Source organism: Ptychodera flava, chromosome 4, assembly GCF_041260155.1.
Source record: "Ptychodera flava strain L36383 chromosome 4, AS_Pfla_20210202, whole genome shotgun sequence".
Lineage (NCBI taxonomy): Eukaryota > Metazoa > Hemichordata > Enteropneusta > Ptychoderidae > Ptychodera > Ptychodera flava.
The window spans coordinates 44,673,680-44,691,702 of NC_091931.1; the positions used below are offsets into that span (position 1 = coordinate 44,673,680).

Consider the following 18,023-nt stretch of genomic DNA (forward strand, 5'->3'; position numbering starts at 1 on the left):
TGTGTACATTCGGCCATTCAACCATTGTAAATTCCGTTTTTTTCATTCGAGTTTATGCTGCAAGTTTTTCTCTGGGCACTGTAAATAATATTTATACCTATTCAAAATAGTGTTGTATCTTCAATAAATACTTCATAAAAATTAGCCTCAGATTAAGCGAGATAGTTACTGCAGACAAGTTTTGGAAAACAATGTAACTCACTCATTTCAAAAGTGTCATCTTTGAACACGACTTCGGCTTCCGTGAAAAGTAAGCTTCGGAAAGTAATGAGTTTAATTAATGAAAACAGTATCAAGTAATCAAAAATGTACACAACATACTCTTTACTTTTGTACTTTGAAAAAAGTGTTCTGCTGAGATGGGACAGGGCCACTCTTATTATTGCGAAGTGCTGATCGACATCGCACTGATGACAGACTCTGGTTAAATATGGATGATGGTTACAATCCGGTTAAACTATGATTTATGGTTCAACTTGTCGAGCTTTAACGTGAACCGTATTGGTGATGTGCGACAGAGCGTGTCCGTCAAATTTTGGCGTCGTCAAGAGTTTTATTTATCCGAAACTGTAGGTGCTAACAGTCCGTATGGGGATGAGTTATCTGTTCTCATTTTTAGGCAATAACGACTAACAAACAAAAAATGTTGAATAGACCGTGACCTTCAGTGATAGTGGAGATTTTTTAAAATTTAATATCGATATATTCAAGACAATGATTTTTTTCAAATCATGATATTATTGTATAATTTGAACTTCTCGCAAAATTGTAATTCATGCATAGCGAGTTATGGAAAAATAAATGTACATCGCCGTACGTGAACTCGCAAAATTCTCATGATTTCAAAACCTGTAACATTCTAAGAACAGAATATTTAACAAGTTGAATCTATTAAGCCAAATGAATCAAATGTTACCGCGGGAATATTGTTTTGAAAGAATTGAGAACGCGCATGACAGAATGATTTGCTTCTGTCAACAAAGTACTTCTGGTCAGGAAATCTTAATTCATCCGCTCTTTTCAGTTTGAAGGGACCCAGATGACATTCGTACTGAATTTGTTAAATGGAGTGTTTCCCATATCAATGGAGAACGGGATTCTGCTTTGCTGTCGACAAGCATGGATGCATTTCGCCTTTCTATTTGTTCTTTTAAAGTGTTAAAGGAGAAATCAACACAGGTACATTACGCTGATAAAAAGGTGCTTATAGAATAGCGAACCCTGAAGCTAGAGTATTGCAGTGTTCAATGGCTGACATTTCTATGTATGTTCCTCTGAAATCAATAGCATTTCTTTGTGTGTTAGCAAAAAGCCATAAAGTACACGGTGACACACAAAAGATCCACTACGACTTCCCATCAAATCAATATTTAATATAATTACTGCGATCTCTAGTCGTGAAAGTTATCATTTCAGGGACATTCAATGAAACTTTTATGTTTCGCGATTATGATGGGCAGTTTGGGATTGCGTCGTGACTCGAGAAAAAAAATCGCTGCATTAATAAGCATTGTCACGAGACGACAAACGACAGCCTATGTCTCGATTACCTGTCTCTAATATGGCTAAAAAATAAAGTCGTTTTACAAAACTCATGGATGTTTATACCTGTAAAGAACATGTCATCCTTGTGTACCTAGAAAAAAACAGCATTAGACTTATATTTTCACCTTTAAAATCCTTGTTCTGAAAAAAATAAACAAACGATAAAATCAGTGTGGCTGAGTAATGCATTGTTTATTTAGTGTTCCACTATTGGCGACGAGCCTTCGGGGCATAGTTCCAAACACCACCCTCTCGATCCATTCTTAACCGGTGATTGCGTCGTTGAAATCACTTCTGAATATTTTACCCTGATTAGGAAATCGTAGCGGAATATATTTCAACAATTAAAGGAGAGTTAATCATTTTAGTGAGAGCATGATTATTAAACGCTTGCCGAATCTCAGTTTTCTGATTTTATCTTATTGTTCGCTACCATTTAGTTTACGAAGTTACACGACTCTTCTGTACGAGTGATATTGATTTTACTTTACCGATTAGTCATCCATCACTTGATTTGCGCTTATGTCTTAAGTTCAGACTGTCTCATTTCTCTAGATGGTTAGGCTAACAGTAAATTTACATTCGGTCACAGCCTTCAAACCGGTTAGAAAGTCTAGAAATGATGTCTTTTTTATCGACATGACCGTACCACTAAAAGTCAATGCTTGCTTCTCCCAAAATAACGTGACAACTTCCTGTCTCAGATGATGACACAGCTCAATGAGAAATTTACGGAACTGGCCAGAATTTTGTAAATTAACAGATTCATTATTAAGAGCCAGCAAATTTAAAAATTGACGCTGTTGTTAATTTGTGACGCTGCAGTGAAAATGTCCGTGAAACTGAGCGCCTTCAGAAACTTGCATAGCTCAGTTTCATTTCTTTTCACACCCACGACTATATAACGAAAACACTGTCGTGAGCTATCTAAAGTTGCCACAGTGTATCTGATAGCAAAACAGGATATGGCATCAATATGACAGGTTTTCTGACGTTTGCTGTACCGTGTCGTAAATTAATCAGGGTCGATGACTGTGGCATACAGACATTTAGTCATTTCTTACTTTGAAGTTTGACAAAAAGAATATATAAGCCTCCAAGTGATGATAGCTAAATGTGTGTAACGAATTTTTAAAAGGAAACGAGTATATCTCATACCAAAGCTTATCCAGTGAGAAAGTTAAGTCGTGAAAGAACACTTCAAGCTCTGAAAGAATGATAGTACAAGCAATGCGGCAAGTCATCTTGATGGGAATGTATGAGTTCGAGTCTACACTGCTCACGACTTGACTGAGTGACGTCATGGAATGTCCACAGACTGAGTGCGCCAAGTTCGTTTGAAGACTGGGTGCTGTTCTTTGAGAAAGAAAGTGACGACGGTCTTTGTCGTGTTTCAACGGAATCTGGAAGGCGATGAAATAGACCAGATGAAATGGACATTATTTTGCTCGAAGTAAGACATTTGAATGGGGTCGATAGCGCAGGCTTCATCCCGGGGGAATCACTCCAATCAAGGTACATGTGTACACACATTGACTGTGGTAACAAACCAATCGAAACACGGCAAACATTGACGGCAAAAGAAATCAATGACTACCGGTCCATTGTGTACTACGTAAACCGTCTAATAACTACGCCTATGATTTTTCGATGATTAAAATATCGGGTGCCAATTGCTTTTAACTGTATTGTTGTGCCTTGATTATGCCGCGGGGCCATCCCTCCATGAAAGGTGAACACTGTAGACGGGAAGCGCGCACAAAGAAAGCGACTTGTCACCACAAGAGACAAACAAACGACTTTCTCCACTGTAGTGTGACTCCAAAGCTAAGCACATTGGTAGACGTGTCGAGCGAGCGCTTGTCCAATTGGCCAATCACAATACGTTTAGAAACTTATCACATCGGCAGCTTTGCAGAAGAAAACTGGTATTTTAAGGGCTATAAACACTCTCAATCTTATTTGCCCTGGTCACTCTCAATTTTTTCACATCGCTAAAAAGAAGATAGGTAATAAATCCATGAAATGGATTATTCATACTTAGGACAAAATGCTTATGAATCCTGCCTTCCTGGCGTCGAAACAAGCGGACTTGGTATTCCGACATCCTACGGAGACTATGGTACTTGCAACCAGCCTAACCAGACGGCTCCGTATCCTTATGGCAGTATAAGATCGTCAGTCAACTATGGTTCGGGTTCGACAGCCATGACTGGGGCGTGTAATCTATCGAGCATGATGGACCACCAGCCGGTGACGCAGTGCTCGCCGTACAGCTCAGGTAAGAAAACCCGTCTTTCGTTTTATTCAATTTCTTGCGTCTCCTAATCACATCTTGACTCGCTGATAACTTGGTAAACGTCCAACTTAACTCTGCTTACACCGACACAAATACACATTTATCAATACCCTTAATCAAATTTTCTCCGATTTTCTTTTTGTTTCTGCTGTTATTTATCGCCGTTTATGAACTTATCCTATAATTATGGCATGATTCGATCATTGTTCTAGTTTTGATTTGATTTATTATACTAGTGTATCCATAATTTCGTTATGTCTCCTCTCTATACCATATATGTTTTTCTGATTATAGGAATTATGAAACCCAATGTAAGCAGTGGATGAAACGTTACCATGTTAGTTAGAAAATAATATATTTTTTTCCTCGGCAAACCAATTTTAGGCTTGTTAGCCGACATAACAAAATTAGCATTCTTATAAGTTTACTTTTGATGAGTGTGTCATTTTTTTCCTGCGAAATGCTTTCCAGTCCAAACACGCAAATCGCTTTAGATGCTAACTCAATTTTTGTCGGCGCTTGCAAACGCAATATCCGCGAGATGTGCTTAAAACGAGTAACAGCACGTCTGTGCTCAAAATTCTGGTTTCAGTCTGCAACCTTGCGATACTTCAATATCTCTGTGCGTGTGATATGGCCATGGAATTTAGAGAATTCTGCAAACAGAACAGTAATACCAAGCAGTGAAACTATGAGCGTTTAGCAAAGGCGTGCCTCCTCATACGATGACAAGATAACCGATCCTTCCACTGATGACATGATAACCAGCTCATCCGAGTTAAATCTGGTGGTAATATCAATAATGTGACATCGGGCATTCAGATATCGAGTGTAAATTGCCGCTCATCGATTTACGATGAATGTGTTGGCAGGGATTTGAAGTTTGTAACATTATAAATAATGGTACAGATGTTGTCATCCAAAGGGAGGGCAGGAGAATGTAAGGGTTTGGCAAGTCGATCAATATTCAGTCATTAGCTGCTCTTCATGTAAAAACGGTTGAAACAAAGACACCAGCGTGATATCAACGAGAATTGAACGTGAAGCATACAGATATCCCGAAACTTAAGACAATCTAGTCAAGGATCCAACATTAGGAATGGTGCTTTATGACAGTGCCGTCACAGTGGCATAAATTGTGACACAGAACAAACGGCAACTTCGTCTGTGATTCGACGACTTGAAGTAGTAAATGTTGAGATCATATCATCTTCTCGCATTTGATATTTCTCCAATTAGTGACATTTCTCAATCAGCTGATGAAATAGAAAGGAGTGGAACCAGATGAAGATGACCAAGTCAAGATTACATAGAACCCTATTTTCTACAGTATCTATACCAAATCAACAATTAATGGTAAAATGACTGCATGTTTCATCGAAGGCAACTTATCGCGATGTCCATGGTGCTAGCACACAGTATTTTACCGGTTTGCGTTCACTTTGAAACTCAATCTAGGTTCTGAAGTATTTAAATACAACTGATGAGAGTTGATAATATATATTCATTTGACTTTTTGAAGCCACTGTACAGCTCACCAAGTGACCTGTAACGTTTTTTAAAATAATATTCCACTCTCTCCGTGAGTCAATGTCGCACCTGTCCCTATAACAGTGATATTTTCCCCAAAGGTATTCTACGAGACTGGAAGAAGCTCAAACAATTGGCGAAAACAGCCCTGAAGGTCATATTGACAATGATAATTACACAAAATCGTGATCTTATTAGGCAAAACATACGATCTTCATTGAACGGATCGGATCAAGTTGACTACAACAATAGACATGTTGTTACTTCAATAATCTGGTATGAGACGTGGCGGATTTAACACGGCTGAAAATGCGTCTGTTGTTACATTACTCACCGCGCTGCCGCCCTGAAAACGATACAAATTCACAGTCTAGCGCGAGCCATATTAATTAAAAAAAAACTGTCGAAGGAATGAATTGAATGATTTGTTAATTAGAGACAACAATTAATTTCTTAGCGATGCAAATTTAGTCTTAGTAATATGAACACGTGATGGCCAAATGTTGGTGAGACATCAGGGATATCGAGAATGCTTGCTTATCAGAAATTACTTCCCTATTTTCAAAAATTTCTTTCTGGTGTTGGTTTTGAGTATATTACAAGTCTTATAAAGATGTATTATCATATGCTTCTAACATATATGCCAAGATTGCTTCAAGCATTTCTGTAGAGTATGTTGTTTTCAGACGTACTGATATATACGTCTCTGTAGAGCACTTAAAGTAGTGCCTTTGTGTTCTCATTTTTAGTCACTCGATAAGAAGGTTGTAGAATTCACTTTTATCCATTTCAAGACAAAAATTTAAGAGCTTCTCGTAAACTAAAATATAAATCCGTTTCATGAAATTTAAAAGTTATTTACTGAAACACGTGAAACTGCAATAAATAGACAACCAAAACTTAGGTTCTCTCTAGTTGTGAATTGTCCAGAATAGGCAGGAAAACGTTATAACTTATAGATCAAAAACGTTCGAATCGGTGAGTTAAAAATGCCATGGACCGAATAATCGGCTGTGTTAGGCGGGTATTGATTCTTGCATTAAATTGCAATTTCTAACTTTCCAATATCAGTGGTTAATGCAGAGCGATTCAGTTTCACGCTCTACCGAACAAAAAATTCAAACCTTATTCCGCCTATTCGGTAATTTCTAAACTAAATGTGTTCGTTGACAACATATTCTTGGTCACTTTAAAGTGAACTTTTCTTGGAAGCTCCTGTTTTCATCGATAAGAAATACTGTCAAGTGTGTGTCTTTGTGTTAAACCCTATATTTATCTCTTTTTGTTGGTGCTAGCACTCTTTTCGACAGGCCAGTTTATAAGCACGATCTTCGATAGGCCTATTACTGGGACCATGTTCTTTCAACAATGCCAACGAAAACATCTATTGTTCACCCTATTCAATCGATGACGCTCTTTTCCGTGTGAATAGCTGCAGTGCTACATATGTCACAAACTCACCATTTTTACCTGACATTCTCTATAGAGAAAGCAAAACTCTTCGATAAATTTTTGCTGTCCTTTCAAACGCTGCATCTTGAAACTCTTCGTTAGTCCGATTTCTACATTTACAGAAGCTCACATTGTGTCTATTTCGCAAACCATTCTCACAGAATTTTAACATCGCGCTCCTTGAAGCGGTCAATCTTAAATCGTTCACCAAAACATCTGTTACAATGAATTGCTTGGAATAATAAATGAGTTGTACTTTGGTCAAATCTATGTTCTTGTAAACGTCTTAAAGCAAACGTGAGACCATTATAGTTGCCGATATCTTGAATTATTGGGTCCCAGGCGCCTTGTATGACTATCTTCGCGAACTGCTTAGCTAACCGGGCACGAACGGAAAATCTGCTTTCAACATGCGAAAGCACCGTATATTTTCAGTACAAGTCGCAATAGAGACACTTGATTTTTGACCGAGATGCCTTGTGTATTAAGTCACCACAAGCCAACATCTTAATTTTATTTGTTTGGCATTTTCCTTGACCAGAGAAGTCATTCAACGGAAAAGGGGAAATATTTGCCGGAAGGAGGCAATCGAATTAAAGCACAATGGCTGGCAAGCGTTGAGTCGCGTGTCGTTCTTTCCGCCCACCCAATAAGCGAGAAAAAGCCCTACTCCGCTGTCAGTACGATCGATGTCTCATGTTTAGTAAGATAATTTAGCACGACACATTCCTTCAAGTCAAATGTTATGATTACTGCAAAACCGTTGATTAGGGGAGATTAGATAAAATTGATCGAGTCGTTGTCTCAGTGCCCATCGAACTTTGGATTCTCTTGGTCGCACAGTTTTGAAAAATTATTTTGACCGTTTTTTCGACACTTGTGGTCCCTTCGTATTTACTGCTACGCTTGCTGCCAGGTTTCGTGATCAAGAGCTTAGTTTCTTTTACGGAGAATTTTTTCCTTGCTAAAATTTGTTACAGTTTTAAGATACGTCGTCTGTTCAGTAAAACTGGGACTCCATTTTCATGGATGACAGATTGCGTTGTTTGTTCGTACTAATAACGATTCATTCGTTTTCCGCGCTGAAGGGATTAAAGACTGATTTTGTCTTCAGTGCGTTTATTGATTATCAACTTTATCCTTATTTCGTATTCATACGACTAATCCCGCATTCTGGAAAATAAAGACTTATTCAGGGGGCATGGTGATAGATTTTAACACAGAGACAATTGAACAGGTACCGAGTTGGTAAGACTGAACGGGAGTGTAATTACCAAGCCACGTGTTTTACTCCGTTGGCATTGAATACGTGTTTGATGGGACCAAGTTTCAGCCACGATTGCCGTCCCATGTTGTCGCTAATACCCCCGTCTGTCTCTAGCCAACCACAACACAGCGGCACGTGTCTGTATAACAGACACACACCGGCACTTGTTAGCGGGCCATTCTAAGATTACAGCTCGGAACAACTACACGGATTTCGCACCCAATGAATACTTTGGAATAAAAAAGCGAAAGTTTTATGCGAATGTTGTATTACTTTCAGAAGTCTCCAAAAACCAGATTGTGCCGTGGGAAACCACGAAGTACTTAAATGGTTTAGTTTGTGTTTTATTTGTCATTATGGCTACTACGTTAATAACGTACTGCTATGCACTGAGAGACATAAGAATATAAAGACAGATTTATCTATTACAGCGATAAAGACAGAGGCATGAACGAATGATAGACAGATTGACAGACAGAGAACGTTTGTGTAAGAGGTAATAAGATCTGATACTAATGCCATACTAATTCAGTAAATCTTAAACCGTAAAAGATTTATAAATTCGCCGAATTGAGATACAGCGGACTATACTTTCATAGGATGTCCCGTCCCCTATCGTTGATTTGTCCATACTGAATAAACTTGTGATCAAATGACAATTATGCCGTTACGAAAAACATGCCGAACTTTCCCAGTACAAGTGATTTAGTGGACTGCAATGTTTTCATAGCTTTCAAATTTGTTTTAGCCGTCTAAGATCATTTTGCTAGACACAAATTTGAACTCATAGCGGATCGGAACGATTCTGCATTTCTTGTTTCGAAAATTTCTTATAATTTCACCATCGTCGACGCAATAACAAAGCAATCAGGACACACAGACGTTGATTCCAATATCAGTATCGCCTACTTTCGAAAACTCAGATTTATAATATCGTCAACCTAAGTGTTTGTCATGCAGTGATACTTGAAACAACGATTCCTTAAAAACCAAATTATCATTGTAGGAAAAAACAGCTCACCATGATCAGTTGCTTCCTTTCAGTGTGTCGCAGAGATGTTGTGCAAGTAACGAACCATTGGAAAGAAATATTTATTGAAACGATTGATTATCTCTGGCACAGTGTGGCATTGGATATTCTACTGACCGTGTTTCAAATCCATGCTTTTTTGATTGAAATTCATGCACGGCTAGCTGACATGTTAATTTTATTGTGTAAACGAGAAATTGTTTATTCATTTGCGTTGGAAAGTATTTTAATCTACAAAACAAACGCCGTATGGGCTGCACATACATTGACTCAAGTACCTCTTTATAAGATAACCAATATAATAATCTGTGCTGGAAACTAGGTGGGAGTCTGTGTAAGTAGGCGCGCGGTACATACTCTCATTCGAGTAGACGCGTGGTCTGATATCAGGGGAAACATCGGTGCATATTGTCCCTGGTATGATCTTTCTGTATTGAACTTGAAAGAGGATTGTCAATGTTGAGGATTTCAGATGGAATATTGCATGTCACTGCCAGGGAAGGTTGTGCACCCAATTTCATTCATTTGTTTGTTATACCTAGCATATGTTCATAAGCACGGACTTGATGCGCTGACGATAATTTTGATCATAACACGGTTTAACGATCAGCATCACATAACATACCTTTTGAATGGCATCTTACTAGTGTCATCTGAGAATATGTTAGTGAAGGCTGTAAAGTGAAAACACATTAAAATCAAACGTTCTTGGTTTAGTGATGTAAACCACCTCTGTGAAAATAGCGTCCATTTCAGTTAAAACCTACACGGAACTAGCTCATCTGCCAAATTATCAGCTCAAAAACAATTTTTTCGTCAAAAATATCTAATGAGTGGACTCTTGAAAAACCGGTAGAATTGAAAAAATGAGAACACCAGACATCTTCAAAATAATGAATTTCAGAAGCACTGTCAAAAAACTATGATTGTGCATAGACCCTCGTGAAATATGGATTGTGGGAGATTGCCAACTGTGCATGATTGTACATGCAACGTCTAGAAACTACACCGCTTCAAACAGAGAGGTGAAGCAGAAAATGTATCGATATTGGTAATCTAAAAGGGACGAATCTTCTTTGACAGGGGTTCCTTACATGCATCGAATACTTCATGAAAGTGCCGGGACAAGCGGAAGCAGTGGCGGGCCAGAGAAACGAAAACAACGCCGAATACGGACTACGTTTACCAGCGGTCAACTCAAAGAGTTGGAAAGGGCTTTCCAGGAGACTCATTACCCAGACATCTACAAAAGGGAGGAATTGGCGTTAAAAACAGACTTAACTGAAGCTAGGGTTCAGGTAAGTGTAGTAACACATTACCCCGGTAAAATTGCATTTTACCAACGTTGACAGTTAGTCGGGTAAATGGGTATAGGTACATGAATGTATTCAACGCAGTAGCACATTACGACGGGAAATTTTTCATTTTGTCCATATTTACAAAGCTAGGGCATTCGTATAGTCTTCAAAGCAGCACAGTAGCACATAACACCGGCAAGGGAAAATCTAAAACATTATCCATATGAATGGTTTGCATGTTATAGTTTCACCAAGGACAAGCTGACGCGATTTTAACATCTGAGCGACTTTTTAATATCAACTTCAGTTACAAGCTGGCCCACGTTAATCATTTGCCGATGGCCATGCATCATGGATGTGGCTTTACATGAGTTCATCGCGTGTGGCGGTCTGTTTAGTGTCCCGGCCACTGTTCACGAAAATATGCACATTTCAGTCTCGAATTGACAAGATGATATTGCGAGTGAGTTATCCCAGGATGTGACGAGAGCGTGAGATCAGTGACATAGCATCGGTTTGTTTTCTTAAAAATGTCAGTAAAAAATTAAAATTGTGGTTTCAACAATATTTCACGTTTTGAGCATGTCGTCGAACGCCGTATTAATCACGAACCGTAGTTTGTATTTTGAAGTAGACCGGGACTCCACTCTCCAACCAAACAATCACATTTGTCGAGTCAATTCTTCTTTCTCAAAGTTCAATTTATGATAAAATGCTTCAAACGCCGCGTTTTTCCAGATAATTGAATTAATATTCTTCAGGGACATGGGTGTGCACAATTAATTGGTTTATTTTAATTTTCTCACTTTCGAAGCTTTCCGCTAGAGATAAATAATATCTAGACGGGTTTCAGGGGAAAACGCTAAAATGTATTTGACGTGTTTTTATTTTTGGAAATTGACAGATGGGGAAATTTTATCCGCGAAATTGATTTGACGATAAGTAGGTCGAATAGAAATCAACTACAAAGAAACTTGGTAAATTAATCAACAAAGAAGACTGTTTAATTAACAGTGTGTTGGATTTTTCTTGTGGCGTAGTTTTGCGAAAGACTTTCTGTTTCTTCGCATCGACAGAGACATTGAAACATACCTATATTCGTTGTCTGTCATGATGTCATGAAATAGACGGGTTTCCGGGGCGATAAAATCCGATTTTGATGTTGTTTTCAGTACACATGTCACCAACGCAGTGCATTGCTGCACGATTTAAGACAACAACACCCACACAAAACAATTTCTCGTCAGCGTATAGAACAAAATTATACTTTTACAAGAGCCCATCGGCAAATCGACGACGCATCAACCTCGACGGCTATGAACGATTGTCAACCAACAAGACCCTGCATTTCTTGTTTTCCATTTTCAGACACTTACAAACATAAACTGATTTATTGTTTGTCACAGAGTTTCTCTGTTACCCCAGTCAGTGAGACAACTCAGTGTAAAAGCATCGTAAGAATTTACTTTGTTTTCTTTCTTTTTGTTGATGTGTTCAGCAGCGCTTCTTGTCACTTGTTCTGTAATTTCTGTGACTCTTACAGTTATCGTTCCTCAATGATTATGTCAATGTTGTTGTACATGTTATCCGTGAGCCACGCTACACAGCAAGAACTGCATATAACATAACCACAGCAAACAGAGTTGCATATTCCAGACAACACTGTAGCACAGTTTCAAAGGTTAAACTTTCCTAGCAGTGACACACAATGCAACATCGCAGGACGCCTGTACATCTTTATTCAAACCGTACAAAATAAGATAAAAAGAAAATAAAGCTAGTAATTATTCGTTTCACAAATTTCCAAAGAGGAATAATTATTTCAAAACTTTATCCAAGTAATCATAGTAACAAGAGGTGGGGCGCTTCAGGTGTTTTTTAGCTTTTTACTAAGTGGTGCAATGGGATGGGCCGTATAGATTCAAAAGTCATTTAAAAGAGCCATTTCATCTAGTTTTCCCCTCTTTCCGTTTACCAGTGTACCATGTTACATCTAGATTGACTACATCAAAATAGAACGATGATTAAGGTTTCAATGAAGAATAAACGCTTATAATCTTGCTTCCAGGTCTGGTTTCAAAACAGGCGAGCAAAGTTCAGGAAAGGAGACAAGGCAAGCCAGACCACCAAGCAGAAGAAGAAGGCAAACAAAGGCAGTGCAAGCTCGGAAGATAAAACGACAACCACAGAAACCACAGGTGACACTCAAAATTACTACAGTCATTTCAATAGAGTATTCCATAGATTAAGTGCCCAGGATAGGTACACGAAGAGACGAGGAGCAAAGTTCGGGAGGTTTCGAAAAGTGATTGGCAAAAGAGGGAATTCCATCCTTTAGAAATGTCAAAATATCTACTTCAAGCAATTGTAAAGTAATTGCCTCCAGCGGTTTTCAGACAGCGCGCGGGAGCGCTCAACATCCTCCGCTCTATGCAAACTTATAGTAAGTGTGTTTGGAGAGAAAACTGTTGAACAATATTAGCAATCACAGTGGTCCAACGCCGTTTTGTGATTGTAGTACAGTAGCCGAGACGGCCACCATCTGTGCCTCGACTAAAGTGCCGTTAACCCGCGAAACATTGTCCAGTCTTGTTTGCTACTGCAGCTGTGACGGGGAAAATGAAATCACAGTGACGCTGGTTTATAAATGTAGATTATGTCAATATTATCTTTTATTACACAACAGTATATATAGGAGGGACGCACACGCTTCACGTACAGTATCAAGGTTACAGAAGTATAATCTTTTCAAAACTTATGAAGGTCGTACTGTAATTATATTCATATGATTTAGCAATTCAATCGCTGGTAATGAAGCACCATAAATAAAATGAAGCATAATATCTGATCAGTGAATGTTTTGCAAATCAATGTATCTCAGCGAGTGTTACTCTCCCGTAAACTATAGTAGCTGTCTATTGAGAGACCCGGTTTCTCACCTAACTATCTCGTCGCACTGCCATGAAAAATACGCAGAGTATCTGAGTATAGCTTAGGAGATGACAAAAAAAATAGACATGGGTAAAAGAGCCATTTTTCTCATCAACTGTAGATTCCAAATGTGTATGAATGACCGCTTGATTTGCTGCTTTCGTTTAAGGTACAACTCAAACAGCCACAACTACATCGTGTTGGTCATCGTCATCGTCCGCACCTTCCGTGGCTGCACCGATCACCACACACAGTTCTCAGCATCAGAAAGGACCATTTGCCAGCGTGCTGTCGTCTTTGCCGCATTGTACAACGTCACACGCCAAGAACGCTTCGTCTACCTTGTACCCTATCAACTACTGACGTCATATATATGTGATGTGAGAGCTAAATGAGACACTTTTTTCTATAATGACACTGAAGAAGTCAAAATTTAGAGAATTGTTATCGTGTTGAGTACATGTATAAGGAGTCGGGATCATAAACGATACAAACACTTCTCATTTGGAAACCACTCGTACAGTTTTTGAATTATATAAAATTCTGACGATAAATCTTTATTTATTCGTCCATTTTTAGTTTCTTCAACTCATCTAATTATTTGAAAGTGTACGTCTGTCCCCCGTCTCGTGGAAATGCATCGTTAATTTGAATACGCTGAATTCACAACGCATACATTGTACATCCATCGGCAACGACATAAAAAGCTATCAGACCTGCCAAAGAGACGACAAAGTGAACAACGTCATACCTATTTCATTGGCGGAATCTACAATTTTCTTCAATGACATATGGTTCAAATAAAGCTTCCGCCAGCAATACAAAATATGATTATAATGAAATCTTCTGTGACTTAATTTACAACATTTTAAACATTTTCAGAAATATACAAATTATCTTGAGACAAATTTTTCAGGATTTAACTTCAAAAAACACACCGTATGAAAGTAATTCTGGACAATTGTAAAGTCAAAGTAAGCAGGCATCTTTGTGCTAATCGGTCATTACATACTCAGAACGCTTTAAAGATAACATCAGAACAGTTTCACAAGATGTGATAGGGGAAGATATTGTAGAGGTCGACCGATACAACGTAAAGTTCAAAGTCATTGATGAGTACAACTGACATCGATGATTGGCTGGAGCAAATCTTCACATTGATTTCTGAGTCTTTTTCAACTTTTTTGCTAATTTAAATCAAAACAACTCTGAAAATTTTCATAGACTTTGTCGTCACAGATCGAAAATAAATGATGCATCGAAATTGCCTTGTTACATTATTATTATTATTATTATTATTATTATTATTATTATTATTATTATCATTACATCTTCCCGTCGTGCAATATTGTGTTTATGTGATCTGTTTAGATCATAAAATAAACTGAAATTTATGTTTCCTCTGCAAGTAACCGAGAAGCATCGTCCTCGCTTGTACATTATCCCGGTGAGATTTAACTGTAATTGACGAAACTATATAGCAGTAAAATGTATCACGTAACCAGAGAAGGCATCTTGATTAATATTGCAGATAGCTAGGTCAAGCTTTCCAGGCAATATGTTACGTACTCAGGCCACACTTAACAGTCAATATGTCACGTCGTCGGCAACACTTCCCAGTCAATATGTCACGTACAGGCTGACAGGACTTTCCAGTCAATATGCAACCTTCACGCACATCAGAAAAATGTCGGACTTGACTCTAGCACTTTCTAAATGTTTGAACAAAATGAAGGATATATGAAGAACGGGTGTCACAAAATTACCATATGATTTTCTCTTCAATCATTCACGACTTCTTTGTGCGATTATCTGAAAAATATACCGAGAACAGACGCAAAGCAGTCAAGACTAGTTGTGGAGCTCACCTCGATTCACATTCCAGGACCATGTTGGCAATTAAAAACAAAGTTTTAAATTCAAGAAAAAAGCATTTTTGTAGCAAAATTCATACTTCAAATAAGCTAGAAACTGTTTTTGACGAATACGGTGGTGCAATTTTGAATTCTTGCCATTTTTATTTTAAGATTTATCGGATACTTGATGTGATATGTTGTCTGTGATCGATTTCCATGTTAAATAAAAAGGAAGAGTGACATTTTTCTTTTCTGAAATGGGTCTTGTTAATTTATGCACTCATAGTATATGTGACTTAATTCACACAAACGATTTACAATTCAGTGGCTCATTTCCATGGTAACATTTATCATGATCATCAAATTCTTGGATGTATCTATATCACGATTTACAATGCTAGTGTTCATGTATTTGTATTTGTTCCAATGTGACTACGATTTGCGTAGGAGACTGATAGTTTACAAAATGTCACCGGGGTTGATGAAAAGAGTGGAACACGGGTCTCTTAACATCGGAATCCAAATGTACCATCTTTGTGATCGCATTTTATTTATGCATTAAACTTCCTACAAAATTCAATTAAGACAGCAGTGGCGGCAATTGAATTATGAAAACCGGATCGATAAAGTCTCCTTATTCAAGTGGAATGGTTAGACCGGCAAGATGAAGCAGCCCACACTACATAAATCTACGTCCTCACAAACAGAAAACTACCACTTTTCATTTAAAAAAAATACATCCTTCAAGTTCCCGTAATTATTTTTGAGATTAAGACGTGATCATCGTTTATTCCTTTAAAATGTGTCTTGCGGCTGGCTCTCTTACTTCATTTGCATACTAGAATAAATTTGCATCGCCAAAGCATTTATGGAAACGTAACAGAATTTGACGTTTCTAGTTTTCAATGATCTGCGCTGCTCTTTAAATAAAGGGAATGAAATATTGAATGGATAAACGCGACAGTGATTTAGCTTGGAGTTTTTATTATACGATATGATTTTAGTTGAAAATACAGTTTCGCTGTTGTGAAGTTTCCCCGCTCAGAAATTCTTTGAGAAAAGATTTTTTTCTTATTTGCTCTCCTTTTGTAAAGGAAAATAAAACGGTGCGTTACCTGAGCTTGTGTACCATTGTAGGTTTTTATGGTAAAAAGACAAGTCCTTGACTAGTTTCTAATAGCAAACGCAACCCCAGAATACATTGACTTCAATGTATTGCTATAACACAGAGTAATAACCAAAAGGCTGAACTCATCACAAAGTCTCCAGTGTTTCGGTAAAATGTTAAAATGTTGCGAAATGTAGATTTTTTCACTGATATAAAAGACGCGATCGGTATAAAAGGCTACCGCTCTAAGAGATGGGTTCAATGATCCATTCTAAAGAGGAAAATTACGGTTTTTTCTCTTAACGTATATCAGTTCAAAGTGGGATATCGTTTCGAATCGGTTTATACACATTCTTGGAACGATTCATTTTTGTACAGAAAGCTGTTTAATGTGTAGTCCGCATAGGGCACTTTAAGTAAAATTCTTTATTCTTTTTTGCCGTTCGCGTGCTGATAGGTTTTCAGAGAAAATTAAGAAAACAAATGCAATGTTAACACTATTAAACACTATTACAAAAAATATCATTTTTCCAAAAGAAACAAAATAAAAATGAGTTTATGTTAATACACTTGTGTTTTTCTCTGTGTTTGTTCTTTTCCTTGGCTGGCTGGTAGGTTTTTCAAAACTCCAAGGACGGCAAACAAAGAATTTTATTTAAATTGCCTAATGTCAGTAAAAACATCGATGGATTGTCTCTTGAACTGAAAGTTTACCACAGTTTATGTTAATACACTTGTGTTTGCTTGAAACTGATAGACTGGCACTGATAGATTTCAACACTAAAACTTATTTTTTGGGTCTTTTCGGCACAGCTCTGGTGTTTTCCGATTAATCATGAAAAGATTTGTATCGGAAAAATTAGAAGATAAAGGGGTGAGACAAATTTTGTTTTTATCTTCATCGTAGTAGTGAAAGAACCTTGTAGAGAAGTGATTCTTTTTGTTACAGGGTACTGGCCCAGGGGAAGTCACTTAGCGTCCGATTCTCGCTGCACAGCGCCCTCAGTGTGCATTATTCTCGGACTGACTACAGTGAAACTGCTTGGAGTACGTTCTTTTCGTAGCTATAATCGTTGCATCTGGTTACCACAAGTGAAAAGTTACCGGGCCCGGTACTATTTCTTCGTTTTATCGAAGACAGGCCCTTGGGTCACGTGAGAAGAGGGCTAAATAATACTTCCGAACGTGCATACAAGCACACGGTGTAATTTCTACTGTAGCATATCCAAGTATTCTTTCGTTTGTACCTCTGGTTTTCAATTAGGAGAATGTAATGAATAATTTCTTGTAAATTACACAGAAACCAATAATCACTTAATCAAGCCTTAACATCGAGATTAAAAAGGAATAGTGTACATCTTGACCCTTGACACGAATCAGTGCCTAAATCTAAAGTGACAACAAATATTGTAAAATCATGGAAGATAAGGTCAAAAGTGTCCTTAATTTAGATTTCAAATTTGCCAAATTATCATGCTATATTTATGATTAACAAGTAAATGTTATGTAGGGCAGATGCATACCCGGAATGTGACGTGCCAATATTTCAAAAATTAAGTTAACGAGTCACAAGTGTCTTTTTATTCGATAAATATTTTCAAAAGACCTGTTCTGCTTGGCCATAATGAAATAAAAAGGCGATTGGGTGAGAATTAAAGTTTTCTTTAGAATATGCACTGTAGCCTGTCCTACTTCGAATTCACAAGT

General features: G+C 37.8%; 1 protein-coding gene across 1 annotated transcript; it reads left to right on the forward strand.

The window, feature by feature from the left end:
* The first annotated feature begins 1,725 nt into the window (after window positions 1–1,725).
* On the forward strand, window positions 1,726–16,788 carry LOC139131916 (paired mesoderm homeobox protein 2B-like). Its single transcript, XM_070698230.1, has 4 exons — window positions 1,726–3,826; window positions 10,207–10,421; window positions 12,490–12,619; window positions 13,522–16,788. Exons 1-4 carry the CDS (start codon window positions 3,571–3,573, stop codon window positions 13,713–13,715), a joined length of 795 nt encoding a protein of 264 aa, XP_070554331.1. The 5' UTR covers window positions 1,726–3,570; the 3' UTR covers window positions 13,716–16,788.
* The last annotated feature ends 1,235 nt before the right edge of the window (window positions 16,789–18,023 follow it).

Coding starts and splice junctions, on each gene's coding strand:
- LOC139131916 (XM_070698230.1), top strand. CDS start 3,571: ATGGATTATTCATACTTAGGACAAAATGCTTATGAATCCTGCCTTCCT. Junction 10,422..12,489: donor TAACTGAAGCTAGGGTTCAG/GTAAGTGTAGTA, acceptor TCTTGCTTCCAG/GTCTGGTTTCAAAACAGGCG. Junction 12,620..13,521: donor GACAACCACAGAAACCACAG/GTGACACTCAAA, acceptor CTTTCGTTTAAG/GTACAACTCAAACAGCCACA.